The 17,536-nt window shown below is 34.0% G+C and overlaps 1 protein-coding gene across 10 annotated transcripts in view; it reads left to right on the top strand.

The window, feature by feature from the left end:
* The window catches only part of Asxl2 (ASXL transcriptional regulator 2), a 135,993-nt gene that overhangs the window by 92,782 nt on the left and 25,675 nt on the right, over nt 1–17,536 (top strand). For 7 of the 10 annotated variants that reach the window (XM_071601410.1, XM_071601417.1, XM_071601411.1 and 4 more), the window contains 3 exons: nt 2,664–2,779; nt 7,157–7,280; nt 8,110–8,253. In XM_071601410.1, coding sequence (XP_071457511.1) covers nt 2,664–2,779; nt 7,157–7,280; nt 8,110–8,253 — 384 coding nt within the window. The remainder of the gene's footprint in view (nt 1–2,663; nt 2,780–7,156; nt 7,281–8,109; nt 8,254–17,536) is intronic. The other 3 variants (XM_071601418.1, XM_071601416.1, XM_071601413.1) reach the window with 1 other exon arrangement.

Genomic DNA, 17,536 nt, shown 5'->3' with positions numbered 1-17,536 from the left:
TTATGTGAGTTCAGTGAAATCCTGTTAAAATCAACCCAGGACAGTTTTAGGTATACAGAAGTACTTGGTTACTATTCTTAATAAAATTGTATCCTCAAAGACATTTAGTTTAGCCTCTAAAAGGAATTTGGAGACACAAGGGTTTCAACATGTGCCTAAGTCCTGAGCCTTTAATATTTAAAAAGTTAGAACAGTGTTTCATAGAAGTTGAGACCAATACTTGGCATAAAGTCAACTCTGGAAGTAGTTCTTACTGATAAGTCTTACAATTCTCATTTTTTATTTCAGTTGGCTTAGTGGTAAGCTTGTGGTTTTAATTTGTTAGAAAGTGTTTTGCCTTAAGGGGGAACATTTCAGTCAGTTTATCCTGGTAACTACAGATATCTTTATTGTCTCATTTCCAGGCTACCAAGTAGATTAATTTTACTTTCTGAAGCCATTATTTTAGTTGGTTGATTGGTTGGTTTTCTGTTTATAATGAAACAGTATTTGGGGGAGGTGAGGAATACATAAAGACAAGAACAAGTGTTGGAAAGGATGTAGAGAAAGTGAAACCTTCGTGCTTTCCCATTGGCATCATAAAATAAGAGCAGACATTTTGGAAAATAGGATTGCAGTAAGACCCATCGGTTCCATTCCTAGAAATAAAGTGAAGGGAATTGAAAACAAGTACATGTGAAAACTTACACATGTGATAGGCATGGTGGCACACCCTTATAATCTTAGCTACCCAGGAGGCTAAGGCAACAGGATTGTAAATACAATCTGAGCAGCTTAGCAAGACCCTGTCTCAAAATGAAATTAAAACAGCCTGGGGATGTAGCTCAGTGGTAGAGTGCTAGTCTAGTATACTGAAAATACTTAGTTCAATCCAACGTACCACAAGAAAAACAAATCAACCAACCTTACACATGAATATTGTTCATAACATCATTCATAATAGCCAAAAAGTAGAAACAATTCATATGTTCATCAGCTGATTATTTTTTTAAATGCAGCATATGCACATTGGAATATTCGTCAACAATAAAAAGGATTGAAATGTTCATGTCATAATGTAGAAGAGTAGTCAAAACATTGTGCTTTGTGTAAAATCCATCACAAGAAGCACATATTTTATGATTTCATTATATGAAACATGCAGAATGGGTGAATCCATACAGACAGAAGGTGGATAAATAATTGCCTAGGCCTGAGGGCATCAGGGGAGGGAAAGAAGAATGATAGCTAGCAGTTATGACATTTGAGAGGGTGGGTGTGGACAGTGATGAAAACTGATGGTGGTGATAACCGTACTAAAAGTCATTAAATTTTATACCTTAAAATATATAATACGTAAATTACATCTCAGTAAAGCTGCTATTTTCCAAAAATTGATCAACATCAGAGTACACTGAGGATATGATTTCTTTTTGCTGCTCAGCTATTTCCAAAGTTATCCAGTTTTATTTTATATGATATGTTGCACTGAATAATTTGGGTTTTTTAATATCAAGTTTATTGTACATCAACTCTTTCCCATATATAAGCCTTTTCATAAAAGTTGGGATACAAAACTAGCGCTAAATTTTCTTAATGTTGTTACTGTTATCTTCTATAAGTGTATCTACTGTGTATTTCTTGAGAAATCTAAGTAAATTGAAATGCTGTATTCCAAACTTGCATATTCTAATAAACTGTACTCAATTTTCTTGTTAGCTACCTGCCAATAAATATATGATATCTTAAAGCTTATGGGATTTAACATGGGATGTCATTTTGCCAACAATGCCTATCTTGAAAGGAAGAAGATGTTAGTAAACGTGACTTTTAGGAGTCATCCCTAAGAAATATGTTTATAATTTTCTCTCTCATTTTTTTCCTTCTTTTTCTTTAACAAGTCTGAATCAGCTATTTCTGTGTTCTTCCTTAACATAAACAGAACTAACATCCTGCCAAATTTTAAAAAAAAAAAAAGATAGATGTAAGTGCTATTTTTTTTATAAGAAATATAGGCTCTTGAAAGCAAGTACCTTCCTTCATGTATGACTTGGGTTCGGCCAGGCTTCAACAGGCTACGTAGAACAACTAGTCTTCATTAGTTGAAAGTGGTTACATCCTGTACACATTTACATTCCTTCCATTAGAGAAGTCTTCAAATGGCATCTCATATTGATAAGCTTTAAACTACCATTGATTGAAGAAATGAAGGAGTGTAAGGTTTAAAACTGTGAAAGAGTTTTTCAGATGGAATGGCCTTATTGCCTTTGTCTTAAACTGTCAGTTTAAGACTTCCCCCTGTATCCTGTCGTCATAATTCATCTTCAGGCTTACTTTAGAATATAGGTACTATCCAGAGCATCCTAGGATCTTTTCTACCTTCTATCTAATTTGATGACTCGTGATTTATACTCTTACTTCCTGCTGCTTTAGTTCTATTGAAAATTTAAAGAATGAAAATTAATGCATACTAACACCCATCCTTTCCCCATCCTGTCACCCTTCATTAGAGCTTTCTGAGGAAATAAATGAACAGGGAGGCTGCAGTAGAACTACAAAAAGAAGATCCTTTCCAAAAGTGTTTGGTCACAGTTCTTAACACAGGTAGCATATAATCTGGGGAAGGAATGGTGCTTGATATCAATGCTGACAACAGAATTTTTCATTGTCACTTTTTCCCTCAGTATCGTCTAGACTGTCACAGCCATCCTCCCCACATTCAGGCTGCCCATCGCCCACCATTCCAGCAGGTAAAGTCATTTCTCCATCACAGAAGCACAGCAAGAAGGCACTAAAGCAGGTAAGCATTGCTAGTCTGTGTATCAGAAGGATGATCTCACACAGTAGCAGTGCATGATTCTGAAGTTATTGAAAGTTCCTTGAGAGCTTTTACATTAGACCCTTTTACTTTTTTTTAATTTTTTTTTTAAATTGTTTATAGACCTTTATTTTATTTATTTATTTATTTATTTATTTATTTATTTATTTATTTATTTATGTGGTGCTGAGGATCGAACCCAGTGCCTCACACATGCCAGGCAAGCGCTCTACCACTGAGCCACAACCCCAGTCCCTATTTTTTAATATTTTATTAGTTGTTGATTGACCTTTAGTTATTTGTATGTGGTGCTGAGAATCAAACCTAGTGCCTCACACATGCTAGGCAAGCATTCTACCACTGAGCCATAACCCCAGCCCCACATTAGACCCTTTTATTTTTATTTATTTATTTATTTAATTTAGGAAATTTTTTAATATTTATTTTTTAGTTTTCGGCGGACACAACATCTTTGTTTGTATGTGGTGCTGAGGATCAAACCCGGGCCGCACGCATGCCAGGCGAGCGCACTACCGCTTGAGCCATATCCCCAGCCCACATTAGACCCTTTTAAAGGGAAAATTTTATGAAGTATCTTAATTATGTGCTAGTAATTTTTGTACTTCTGTGTATAATAATCATTGGAGATTTTTGGTGGATAACTTTTTTATATATCTTTTTTTTAATATTTATTTTTTAGTTGTAGTTGGACATGACACCTCCATTCTGTTTGTTTATTTATTTGTTTGTTTGTTTATTTATTTACTTTTATGTGGTTCTGAGGATCAAACCCAGCACCTCACGCATGCTAAGTGAGCACTCTCCCACTGAGCCACAACCCCAGCCCCCTTGGTAGATAACTCTTTTAAAATATTTTTAATTTGTCAGTGGACCTTTATTTTTTTTTATTTCTCTGGTGCTGAGAATCAAATCCAGTGCCTCACAAGTGCTAGGCAAGCACTCTACCACTGAACTCCAACCCAGCTCAATAGATAACTCTTTATCACAGTTTTGAAGTTCCTAACTTGTTCCTAGTTTGCTAATAAGTTTGAGGGTGAGGTGTGTGGTGGGGTATTAACCATGAATAGGTATTGAATTTTTCAGGTATGTTTTCTTTGAAATTTATGTAGATGATTTAAATTTGTTTAGGTAGATTTTTTTTCATTAATCTGAATTACATAGCTAGATTTTCTAATATTATGTTCTATTTAACTCTAGAATACTCTACATGGTCATTACATATTTTTTTAATGTTACCAAATTTTATTAATATTGTAGTTTAGATTGTATAGTATTCTTATACTATCCAAGAGCAGTTTTGAAATCATGATTGTTCTAGCATCATAAAATAAGTTGTGTAGCTCTTTTTTTTTTTTTAGATTTTGGAACAAATTTTTAGAAATGATCTTAGGTTTATTAAGTCATACTGAAAATCATTTTCCTAATATTACAATGTAAACTGTTATTTACAGTCTCTTGACTTTTTTTTTTTTTGAACCTATTTTGGAAACTTAGAAAACAGTTCATTTCATCTAATTTTTTTTCAAATACTGGTATGAAGTTGTGCACAGTGCTCTTTTATGTCTCCATTTTGTTCTCAGTGGTGTTCATTTATACTATGTCTTCTTTTTTCCCAGTATCACTTGTCAGTGTCTTATTGAACTTTTTAAAGAACTAGCTTTTAATTCTTTTGAAATGCAAGTGATCAATAAATATAAACTCAATAGTAATTTAGGCAGACTTTAAAATGACAGGTTACTTATGTCTTCAGATTCTGGTATAAATTGAGGAGCTTAATTATATCAAGCATTGGCAAGTGTGCAGGAAAACTGATTTGCTTGTGGAATATTTTATTGTAGCCACTTTGGAAAGGAATTTTGCAACATATATTAAATTTTGAAAGCACATGCCCCATGGTTAAGCAATTTACTATTTTCAAACTTATGTTAGAAAAAATACATACACAAATATAGAAAAGTATTTGCACATATGTTTATTATAGCAAACTTGGAAATAGACTTAACAAACATGTATAAAATCTAAAATTTTCTAATTTACATATATATTAGAAAATTCCTTAATAAGCAATCATATATCAATAAAGTAGACAATTATATAAAAGAGGTTTATTTTATGATGGAGTTGCACACACTTTACATAGGGAAAAATCACCACAAAATAATATTGAATCATTAAAATTAAGTTTTACTACAGTATATAGGGCATGATACCAATTATAAAAATATACACATATCCACAAAACAATGCTGTTTTTAATGGAACTATGAATGTTTATTGCACACACATATATGTAAATATGAAAAAAAGTTCAGTAGGGAAAAACAAATCAATGACTGGTTACCTTTGAGGTTGTACACCAGGAGTGATGGTCAAAAAAAGAATTTAGCTTTGAGTTTGAATTTAATATTAAAAATGTATTTTTGTATCATGTATATAATCAAAAGTAACACAAAATTTTAAAGTTATGTAGATTTTAAAGTATTTAAACCAAAAGTACTTTTATGAAAAGCTATCCATAAATTTGATAAAATTGATTACTGCCTGCATTAATATCCTGTAGCATTTGTGTTTTTATAAATTTTTGAAAGATTTTAAGAAATTTAAGTGCTTCTTTTTTTTTTTTTACAGGGAAAAGGCAAGCATTTTTTTTCAATCCTTGTTAACTAATTAATGACGCGTATGCTACTCTGGTATACTCTTGTAATCTTAAGAATGAAATGTTGTGATTTCTTTGTAGAAATCAGTGTGCTATGTTAACTTAAGTCTTTGTCTACAGTGTACGTTTTTCATAGTAATCATAATTACTGTTATTCTTTACCACAAATGAGGAGGTTCTTGTTGTTTATGTATTTATTTGTTTTAAAATCGAATTAGGAACAGAGTTTGTAAACTACTAAGGTAGGACAAGAACTGTGTGTAATTCTTAATTAATGGGCTATAAATGATTCTGCTTCCATAATGTTTGTGAATTTACGTGATCACAGAAGAAATAGATGGGGTAAGTTTTGCATTAACCTGGAATGGACAATGGGTTGCCACTGTGCCTTGTAGCATCTTGGAAGTAACCAGTTATTTAACATTGCATGATGGTCCTGAAGGTTAAAGCTTAAAATGGGCAAGTCAGCTTTTTGTGGCTGTGACCAAAATCCTGATACGAACCACTTATAAGAGGAAGATTTATTTTAGCTCATGGTTTCAGAGGTGTCAGTCCATGGTCAACTGACTCCAAGGAAGAAATGGCATGGCAGAGGAAAACTGCCTAGCTCATGGCAGCTGGGAAGGAGAGAGAAGGAAGCCACGAGAGACAGATATGGTCTAGGGCCACACGCCCAGTGACCTACTTCTTCCAGCCATGCCCCCACCTGCTTACAGTCCACTAGTCCATTCAGCTGTCAGTATATTAATGCTCCACTGATGGGTTCAGAGCCTTAATTATTGCCTAAAATTGCTACCTCTGAACCTTGCTGTGTTGGGATCATGCTTTCAAAACATGAGATTTTGGGGGGATATTCCAGATACAAACCATAACACAAAGTCATTTCCCGGAAAACCTGGAAATTGCTTTCTTATGCACATTCATAATCCCCCATCACCCTGTCTATCTCCCTCCCTCCCCCCAACCTTAATTTAAAAAGTTGTCTCATATTTTCCTCATTAAAAATTGGAAATTTCCTGGATTTTGTTCATTCTAAATAGTATTACTTAGTCTATAAATTAATAATCTCATAGAAATGAAAATAATCTCAAGTAGCCAGAAGGAGCTATACTATTCTTTTAACTATTATTTTCTAGTTTTCCTTCCCCTCTGTTTACTGCATTATTATAAATTGCTGAAATATGGTAAATTGAAATAAGCCTCAGTATTCTTTCCCAAGATACTTCAAGTAGTTATTTACCTTTTTTTCAAATGTAGTACCTCTGAAGCATATAAATAAGTTGAATATTTGCATTTCTTTATAGTGTTGGTGCAAATAGGGCTCTTCTTGGTACAGGGCTTAGAATTGTTTACAAAAAAATGGTAAAACATATACAGTTCTCTTATAAGATTCCTAAGTCCTTTATCCTTGACTTACTGGGAATTTTTAAGTTCTAAAAGATATCAACTGGCTGTTCCTCACAATTATATATAAAGGATAATACTGGCAAAAAGTAACCAAACTCTAGGGATCATTGCCGTCTTGTGTTTAATTTGTCTAATTTAGGTTTTATTTGCTCTGATAAATTTCAAAGAAATTGAATAATGAGTAGCGTTCTTCTTACAATTTAAAAAGAAGTCATTTTACTTTTTATTTTTACTAAAAGCTAATTTATGTATTATAGTCAGTTTTCTCTTTGTAGGCTTTAAAGCAACAACAGCAAAAGAAGCAGCAGCAGCAATGCAGACCAAGCATGTCCATCTCCTCCAACCAACACCTTCCTCTCAAGTCTGTCAAATCCAGTGATTCTGCTACTGCCAAACCTGGTAGGTAGTTTGGGCATTTTTTTTCAATGGAAGTTTCTTTATCCCAGTGTATTCATGTTGGTGTTATAAATTTATATTTAAAAAGTTGTCTCATATTTTCCTTATTAAAATCTGGAAATTTATTCTTAAATTGCTACATTTATTTATATGACCCTGTATTGCCAAATTATCAATATAAATTCTTTTAAAATAAAAGGAGTTTTTCTGTAAAATATCATGCAGTTATTTAAAAGTTTATAAATAAGATTAGTATGTAAGAAATAAATCAAGACTAATTTCCACTATTTCTAACCTATAATACTTGGAAGCATCCCAGTCAGTAACATTATAAATCTTTTGTTTCCAGGAGGAAACAAACAAACAAAAAAAAGTCAAAATAAGCTCTTTACCAGTTCTCTTCCTTAAAAGTAAGAGGTTATACATACTACCTTTCAGTTTCTGTTGGATATGTCAATAGGCTTTTGGATTTTGTGCTTATTTTGTTTTTAATCTAAACTGGACTAACTGAAAGACTGTATTTTCTTATATAATTCAGTTTGATGCCATAAGCTTATTCTATAGAATTGCCAAAAAAATTCTGAGTCTTGCAGAACTTTGCTTTTTTTTCTTTTTTTAATAGAAAGGAGACTTATCAACAAAAATGGAAAGTGTGTTAGGAGGAAGGAAAGGATTTTGTTTTTTTACTTCAGTTCTCAGATTGAAAACACATTAGCCAGGGCCAGAATTTCCTCATACATAACTCCCTATAGTTCACATTGAATGATTGATTAATTAATTAATTTCTGTTTATAACCTCCGTGCCTCTAGTCTTTCTTATTTTTCTCCCTAGCAATATGGGAAGGAAAGCAATCTGATGGACAGTCAAGCAGCCCCCAGAATCCAAACTCCAGCTTTTCTTCCTCAGTTAAAGTGGAAAGTCCCTTACTAGGCTTAGGGAAGAAGTCTTTCCAGAGGTCTGACAGACTCCATACAAGTAAGTTAGTTTACAAAGATTTTTGTTTTCATTGCCATGATTTGTCAGTTATAGATTTGAAATTCATCAGCCATTTGACTTATGTTTAGTGCATGATTTGGGTTATATAGCAAAAATTAGAAATAATTTATTAATGACTCTTCGTTGTTTTTGTGTGGTGCTAGGAATCAAATCCAGGGCCTTGCACTTACTATATTAAGTGCTTCACCACCCGGCTACATACCCAGTCTGACATAATCACTTCTAAGAAATGAAAAGAAATAAAGACAGAATTAATGTAGTATGTCTTTTTCCTGTGATTTTCTGTTTTGTTTTGTTTTGTTTTTTTACCATGTTCACCTTTGTACTCTTAAATATCTTCATGTTCTTCCTGTGCTCCCCTTATCAAACTTTATTTCAGAGAAAGATCTGTCATCAGTCATTTTGTGGTTATTTCTTTCTACCAGAAAGTTGCTTTGTGTCCTGCATTATTTACATGTCATTTCTATAGACAGAAAAATAGAAAGGCTTATAATTAAATAAGACAAACTGAAAGTTTTTTCTTTTTCTTGGAAATCCCACTAACATAAGAGTATAGAAATACAAGAACTGAAGAGATGATATATTATAGAAGAGAAAAGTGAGGTGAAGAGTTTAAAATAACCAGTTTTATGCTTCACCTTAGCAGAAGAAAAGAAGTTTATTTTGAGGTGAGATTGGATGAAAGAAATTCCATTTTAGGGACACTACACATAGCTGAGGGCAGACAGTGAGGCACTGTACTGAAATTTGAGAGATCAAGTTAAATACAAATACTAAGAAGTGATTCTTGTGATTGGTGAATCAAAAAAATAAAGAGATGTTCAATAGCAGAGAAGAGGTAAGAAATTGAAACACCAATCCACGCTGTTCATTGTCCCAAAAAGTAGAACTATTAAGAAGAGAAGTTGAAAGGGAACTAAATGTGAAGAAAAGACTATGAGAACATCTTAGAATTGAAAATCACAGGACTCCAGATTGAAAGTTGAGATTAGATGTAAAGAAACAAAAAAGATGGATGCAGGCTCACACCTTTAATCCTAGTGACTCAGAAGACTGAGGCAGGAGAATTGTAAGTTCAAGACCAGCCTCAGAAATTTAGTGAGACCCTGTCTCAAAATATGAAAGGTCTGGGGATGTAAAGAGCCCCTGGATTCAGTCCCCAGTACTAAAAATAAAAACAAAACAGAAAAGTATGCCAAGATACATTGTTCTAAAATTTGAAAACATCCAAAATAATCAGATGATTCCAGAAAGACAAAAAAATACTTTTCATTCAAAGATTTTTAAAATTAGGATCACGTGTTTATTATAGCACTATTTACAATAGCCAAGAAATGGAATCAACCTAAGTGTGTATTGACTGATGAATGGTTAATGAAAGTGTGGTATTTACATACAATGGAATATTCAGACATAAAAGGATGAAATTGTCCTTTGTAACATCATGGGTGAAACTGGAAGCCATTCTTTTCAGTAAAAATAAGGCAGGCACAGAAAGACAAAATACTATGTGATCTCACTCATGTGGAATCTCAGTCTTATAGATTCCACATGAGTGAGATCACATAGTATGGTCTCATAGCTGGGACAGTGGTGCACACCTGTAATCCCAGCAGTTTGGGAAGCTAAGGCAGGAGGATTGCAAGTTCAAAACCAGCCTCAGCAAAAGTAAGTGAAACCCTGTTTCTAAATAAAATACAAAATAGGGTTGAGGATGTGGCTTAGTATTTGAGTGCTCCTGAGTTCAATCCCCCAGTACCAAAAAAAAAGCTGGTCTGGTCTCACAGAAGTTGAGAGTAGAATGGAGGTTATCAGAAGGTAGGGAAAGTAGGAAGGAGAGAGAAATGGGGAAAACATCATAGTCAACAGGTACAAGTTATAGCTAGTTAGATGAAATAAGTTCTGATGTACTATTTGTGTCAATTTAAAAATATTTTTAGTTGTAGATGGACACAATACCTTTATTTTATTTATTTATTTTTTTATATGGTGCTAAGAAATGAACCCAGTGCCTCACATATGCTAGGCAAGCAGTCTACCACTGAGCCCCTTAAAAATGATTTTTAAATACCATATATTTTTTTCATGGAAAGACATGTATAACATATCGTTAAATTCATCACAAGTCATAGGATTAAAAAAGAATTGGGATTACAGACATTTCAGGAGCTACACAGAAGATAAAAAATAGCACAACAGGGCATGGAATACGTGGTAAAGAGCATATGCTTACGAGGCCCTGGGTTCTCTCCTAGCACCAAAAAGAGGGGAAAAAATGTGCAGCAGTCCTACACATCTGAGGGAAATTTATTCTGTGTTCATTTAAGTATTCCAGATACATTTTAACTATTAAAGTGTGAGAATATAATTAATTAATAATATTTCCAGAGAAATGCTTAGTTTAAAAGTGGGGGGTGGTGTTGATTCTAGGTGGGGTTGTGAATTGGTACTTTCTCTTAAAGGCAGTATTTCCTATATAGAAAGAGAATAACATTTGATAATCAATTCTCTTAAAGGTAGTATTCATTTGTCAAACAAAACTTAAGTTATACTAATATGTCAAATACATGTTTTGAGCCTTAAGGGTATTGATGTCAAGCTGAACAAAGTTTTATTCATATTGCAGTAGAAATATAAAGGTACAGAACTGAGAGAATGATGAACCAAGAATTTCTTTTATGGAAAACTAGGAAAAATTAACTGTAAAAAATGAAACCATAGTGTAGTTTAAGTTAGATCTAATAACTGAGAAGTAAATGAAAGTTTTTCTCTTTTGCAATGAGCATTATAAGAACTTTTACAATGTAGCCACAATGAATGTCTTCAAAATTCATGGAAGAATTTCTATATTTTGTGTTAAAAATGATAAAAATTAAAGTAGATGATTTACATGAAATATTTTTAAGCTAACATTGGTAAAGTTGATTTTTAATGTCACTAAAATTGATAGTATGTTGTATGTTTTTACATCCCAGATTCGGAGGAAACATGACTTAGATTTCAAGTGTAATAGAATAAATTAAGGCAGCCTAAACTGAAACAAAATAAGGTTGACTTTACCAAAATTCAAGATAAAAACTAGTCTGCCACTCAAGCACATAAAAGTGTTTTCAGGGTACAGTTTGATCAATACTAGGGAATAATTTACAACTGCTTCTCAGTCACAAAGTTCAAATTTTAGCTATAGTTTGATTCCGATTTAAAGATAGAATGAATGGGAAAATAGTAAAAGTCATACCAGGACTGCTAAACCTCTAATTTCATGAGTTGCAGTGTGAAAGGAAAGGTAGGCCGTTGCTTTCTAGTGTATACAGGCACTGTATGGTTTTGGTTTTGTTTTTGTTTTTGTTTTCTGGGTCTGGGGATTGAACTCAGGTGTTTAACATGCTAGGAAAGTGCTCTCTGTACCACTGAACTATATCCGCAACCCTGCAACATTGTTTTTACAAATGGAAACTAGTAATCATTGACATGATCATCAGTGGGAGTTCGGTTAAGTTGATCATAATAGAACCTTTAGAATGTGATACATAAGCTTTTTTAAAAGGAAGTCTGAGCAGGGCACCATGGCACATGCCTGTAATCCCACCAACTCAGGAGGTTGAGGCCAGAGGATTGCAAATTTGAAGGCAGCCTAGGCAACTTAGCCAGGCCCTGTCTCAAAATAAAATAAAAAGGGTTGGGTGATGTGACTCAGTGGTAAAGCACCTTTGGTTGCAATCCCCAGTACCATAGATAGATAGATAGATAGATTGATTTGTTGGTAGTTATTTTAAAGATGTTCAAGATATTTAGTGCAATTAAGCAAATGTAATTAGTATGTATATTGTTATTTCATTTCTCCAAATTTAAGATGTTTTTTGGCAGAAAGACAGGTTTGAATATAGAGCCTTTACTTTTCATTTTGTGCCTTGGTAATTGATTTTTTTTTTTTTTTTTTTTTTTTTTTTTTTACATTTACCTTTACCTCTCAGGTACGGTATTTATCATCATTCATTTTGAAAAGTTAAATATATGTGTATATTTTAATTTCTTTGTCTCAGGAGTTATTTTGAAGTTTTTAATTTCCAAGTATAATAGGGATTTTTGTTTTTGTTTTTGTTATGAACTTTAAACCGAAATGAAATCATAGGCTGTGTTATACAGAGCAAAAGACTCCGAAGCCACAGTGTCAGGGCTTAAGAGTCCTACAATATAACTTAACAGTGTAGATTGAGCAAGCTTTCATATCTGGGACAGTTGATCTTCATCTGTGAAGTTGATCCCTTGTCCCTGGGATTATACATGTGCACTTCTGTGCCTGGCTCTATTTGTATTACATGTTTTTCATGTTTAAATTCTTTGTTAGATTCAGGTTTTTATCATTATTCATTTACCTTATCAGTTACTGATAGGTTTTTACTTGAAGTCATTTGTTTGATATTAATAAATGGTATGACACCTCTCCAGCTTTAGTTTTTGCCTAGCTTATTTTTACTTTGTTCATACTTTATTTCTGTATGCTTGAGCTTTATATATTTCTCTTTATTTATTTATATGTGGTGCTGAGAATTGAACCCAGTGTCTCACATATGCTAGGCAAGTGTTCTACCACTTAGCTACAATCCCAGCTCTGTGTTTTGTTTTTAATTGAATGTGACAATCTCTTTCCTTTGGTGGTGGTGTGTTTGTTTGTTTGTTACTGGGGATTGAACTTAGGGTGCTTTATCACTGCTCCCCATCCCTTCTTATTGTTTGAAACAGGGAATTACTAAATTGGTTAGGGCCTCACTAAATATCTGAGGCTGGCCTCAAACTTGCTATCCTCCTGGCTCACCTTCCAAATCATTGAGATTGCAGGTATGTACTACCCCTTCTGACTTTATTGTGTTTGTTAATATATCTGGAGTTGTTTCTTCAAAGAAAACCACTTGATGGGCTGGGTCTGTGGCTCAGCAGTAGCATACTTGACTGGCATGTGTGAGGCACTAGGTTCGATTCTCAGCACCACGTATAAATAAATAAAGGTCTATCAACAACTAAAAGAAATTAAAAAAGAAAAAAACCATTTGATATTCCTTTACAACTGTGGAAGTATTTTACAGTTTAGCACTAATCTTTTTATCTTGACTTAAATAATATTTTCGTTTTCAGTCCCACAAATCAGAATATCTACTTGGAATCATCTACTAGAATATATAAATAACATTGGTGTAGATTTTTCTACATGCTTTATTTATTTATTTTATGTGGTGCTGAGGATTGAACCCAGTGACTCACACATGATAGGTAAGCGTTCTACCACAGCCCCTACATGCTTAACCTTTCTCCATTGTATTCCAACCCATCCTTCTACAATTTTCTCTCCTAAAGTATAAATTTTTAAGAACTTTATTTAGTGTGGGTTCCTTGATATTAAATGTCCTCTCCTTTTGTTTATCTTTATAAATGCCTTTATTCCACATTCATTTTTGAAGGATAGTTTGGTGGGCATTCCAGGATTCCTAGTTCTTTCAGCATTTTATACATCCTATCTATTTGTTCTTAATTCCTTTGTTGTGAAGAAGTTTACTGCCACTTTGTTTTTCCTTTTTATGAAATCTTTCCCTTCCTTAAGGATGCTTGCAAGGATTTTCTTCTTCTTCTTCTTCTTCTTCCTCTTCTGGTGGTGTGGCTCAAACCAGGGCCTTGCACATACTAGCAAGCACTCTACCGTGGAACTATAATCCCAGACCCTTCTTGTACTTTTCTTTTTTTGTACTGGGAATTGAACCCAGAAGTACTCTACCACTGAGCTACATCCCCAGCTCTTTCTATTTCTTATTTTGAGACAGGGTCTCTCCAAGTTTCCAGAGGTGGCCTTGAACTTGAGATCTTCCAGCCTTAGTTTCCCTAGTCATTACAGGCATGTGGTACTGCACCTGACTCCTTTGTCTTTTTTTTTTTTTTTAAGAGAGAGAGAGAGAATTTTAATATTTTTTTTTTTTAGTTTTCGGCGGACACAACATCTTTATTTGTATGTGGTGCTGAGGATCGAATCCGGGCCGCACACATGCTAGGTGAGGGCTGGGGTGTGGCTTGGTGGGTAGAACACTTGCCTAGCATGTTGGAGGCCCTGGGTTCAAGTCCTAGTACCACCACCAAAACACACACACACACACACACAAATATATGATGAGCACATGAAAAGAAGTTCAACATCATTAGTCACTAGCAAAATGTAAATCAAAACCACATGAGATACCATGAGGATGACTATAATTTAAAAAGAGACAATAACATGTGTTGGTGGAAATTTAACAGTTTGGTAGTTTCTCAAAAAGTTAAAACATGTGCTGGGTGCAGTAGCACAAATAATCCCAGTGATGTGGGAGGAGCAAAAATTTGAGGCCGGCCTCAGCAATTTAGCAAGGCCCTAAGCAACTTAGTGAGGATGTGTCTCAAATTTAAAAACGGCTGGGGAGGTAGCTCAGTGGTTTAGCACTCTTGGGTTCAATCCCAATACCAAAAAAAAAAAAAAAAAAGTTAAACACATAATCTAGAACTTCCACTACTAAGCATAAGAACTGAAAACATGAAGAACTGAAAGAACTGAAAACATGTAGTCGGGCGCCGTGCCACACGCCTATGATCCCAGCAGCTCAGGAAGCTGAGACAGGAGGATGGTGGGTTCAAAGCCAGCCTCAGCAACGGTGAGATACTAAGCAACTCAGTGAGACCCTATCTCCAAACAAAATACAAAATAGGGCTTAGTGGTTGAGTGCCCCTGAGAGTTCAATCCCTAGCCCTCCCCCTCCCCCCAAAAAAATGTACACAAATGATCATAGCAGCATTATTTCTAATAGTCCAAAAGTAAGTTTGGCACAGTGGTGCATACCTGTAATCCCAGTGACTTGGGAGGCTGATGCAGGAGACCTAGCAAGTTTGAGGCCAGCCTGGGCAACTTAGTGAGACCATGTCTTAAGTAAATAAATAGGGTCGGGAGTGTCGTTCGGTGATAGAGCATGCCTGCATTCAGTCCCCAGGACAACAAAAATAAATACGCAAAGCAGAAATAACCCAAATACACATCAACTGATGAATGGACAAACAAAATATGGCATGCCCATAGAATGCTATATTACTCATTGGTAAAAAAGGAACAAAGTACCGATACATGGTAGGACATGGACAAAACTTGAAGAAAACACTTTGCCAACTGAAAGACACCAGTCAAAGACCACATATCATACACTTCCACATCTGGAATAGGCATATCCATAGAGACAGAAGGTGGATTAGTTTACTAGGACTGGGAAGGCTACATAGAATGAGTGACTGCTAATGGGTCTGGGGTTTCTTTTTGGAGTGATGAAAATATTCTATAATTAGATAGTGGTGAGAATTGTACAATTATGAATATACAAAAATCCACTCAATTGCATTTTTATTTATTTATTTGATATTGGTAATTGAACCCAGGGGTGCTCTAACACTGAGTTAAATCCCCAGCCCTTTAAAAGATCTGTGGGTTTTCATTAGTTCTGATAAATGTACAATTGTCAGTTCTTATATATCACCTTTTTTTCCATTTTCTAATTCTTGGTCTCCAGTCAACATATTAGATGTTCTCATGCTTTCTTTCGTTTTTGTTAAGCCTCTCAAAATATGTTTTCTATTTCTCATACTCGGGATAAATTATTTGGCTCTATATTCTAGGTTATTAATCCTTTTTTAATATTGCCCAAATTGCTGTTTTATTCATTCATAGTATCTGATTTTAAAAATTTATATCATAACATTTCTTAAAGTCTCACTTTTTAAAAGTCTCTCCCTGACTGTATTATCTTTGTCTTTGTAATTATATTCTCTGTTTCTTTAAACATTTTATGCATAGCTGTTCTGTATTCTACATATTCAATAACTTTAGTACTTCTAGATCTAAATCATTATTTCTGATTTCTAATGACTTTGGTTGTAGTGATATAACTTCTGATTTGTTGTGTATTTTTGTGATATAGTGCTGGGTGGATGGATGGATTGATTGATTGATTTTATACTGGTGATTAAACATAGGGTATTTTACAACTGAGCTACATCCCCAACCCTTTTTATTTTTTATTTTGAGACATATCTCACTAATTTGCTGAGGGCCTTGCTAAGGTGCTGAGGCTAGCTTTGAACTTGTCATCCTCCTAAGATTATAGGCATGTGCCACCAAGCCCAGTTTTTGGATTTTAATTTATAGGAATCCTGTGGGCTTAATTCAAGGGAAATCCTCTCCTCTTTTGCAGATTGACTTTTCTTGTGCTTCAGTCAGAAATTCGAGTTCAAAGCCAGCCTCAGCAAAATAGGGCTCTAAATAAAATACAAAATAGGGCTGGGGATGTCGCTCAGTGGTTGAGTGTCCCTGAGTAGGTGCCACATCAAAGATAGTGTGACTTTGTTCATGTTATTCTAAATTTAGAATTTTTGGTTCCCAGAGTCTCATGTACTTTAAAAATTTGTTAGATACTGTTAATATTTTGTTCTGTAATACAATGTTATAAATTTTAGCTCCACCAGTAGTATTTGAAAATGTTTTTGTTTATTTTTCCCTGCATATTCCCATCACTATATTGCAGTATTTGCCATTTTAATATATTTGAAAATTTTTTATTTATTTGTTTAACTTGCATTTCTTTAAATATTAAAATTTTAGCATCTGCTTTTGGTGAGGGAAGTATGTGAATTAATTGCCTGTCAATTTCCTTTACCCATTTTTCTCTTGGTGGTATTTGTTTTTTTTCCTCATTGATTTGTAAGGCCACATTTTATACTAAGAATAGTAAATTTTTATCATGATTTGTAGATGTTTTTTCCAACTTTTTAAAAAAATTTTTAGTTTTAGATGGACACAATACCTTTATTTTGTTTATTTACTTTTTTTATGTGATGCTGAGATTTGAACCCATTGCTTCACACATGCTAGGCAAGCACTCAACCCATGAGCTATAGCTCCAGCTCAACAAACTTAGTCTTTTATTTACATATATTTTTCATTTACATTTTAACCTTTTGTATACTGTCCATTTTTTGAAAGACTGTAAGCTTTTGGTTGTAAACAGATATTTTACATCTGCTAAGCTTTCAATCACATTTTTAGCTATGCAAATTCAATCAGTGAAGAATAATTCTCATGAGAAGAGGGAAAAGGTATCAGTACTGGGAATTGAACCCGGGACATGGTTCAGGCTAGGCAAAGCCCCATTCTGGTTTTCTATTTTTTAAAGACATTCTTTATATGTGTCATTTATTATTTTTT

Source organism: Marmota flaviventris, chromosome 14, assembly GCF_047511675.1.
Source record: "Marmota flaviventris isolate mMarFla1 chromosome 14, mMarFla1.hap1, whole genome shotgun sequence".
NCBI lineage: Eukaryota > Metazoa > Chordata > Mammalia > Rodentia > Sciuridae > Marmota > Marmota flaviventris.
This window is presented reverse-complemented; position numbering and strand designations above follow the sequence as displayed.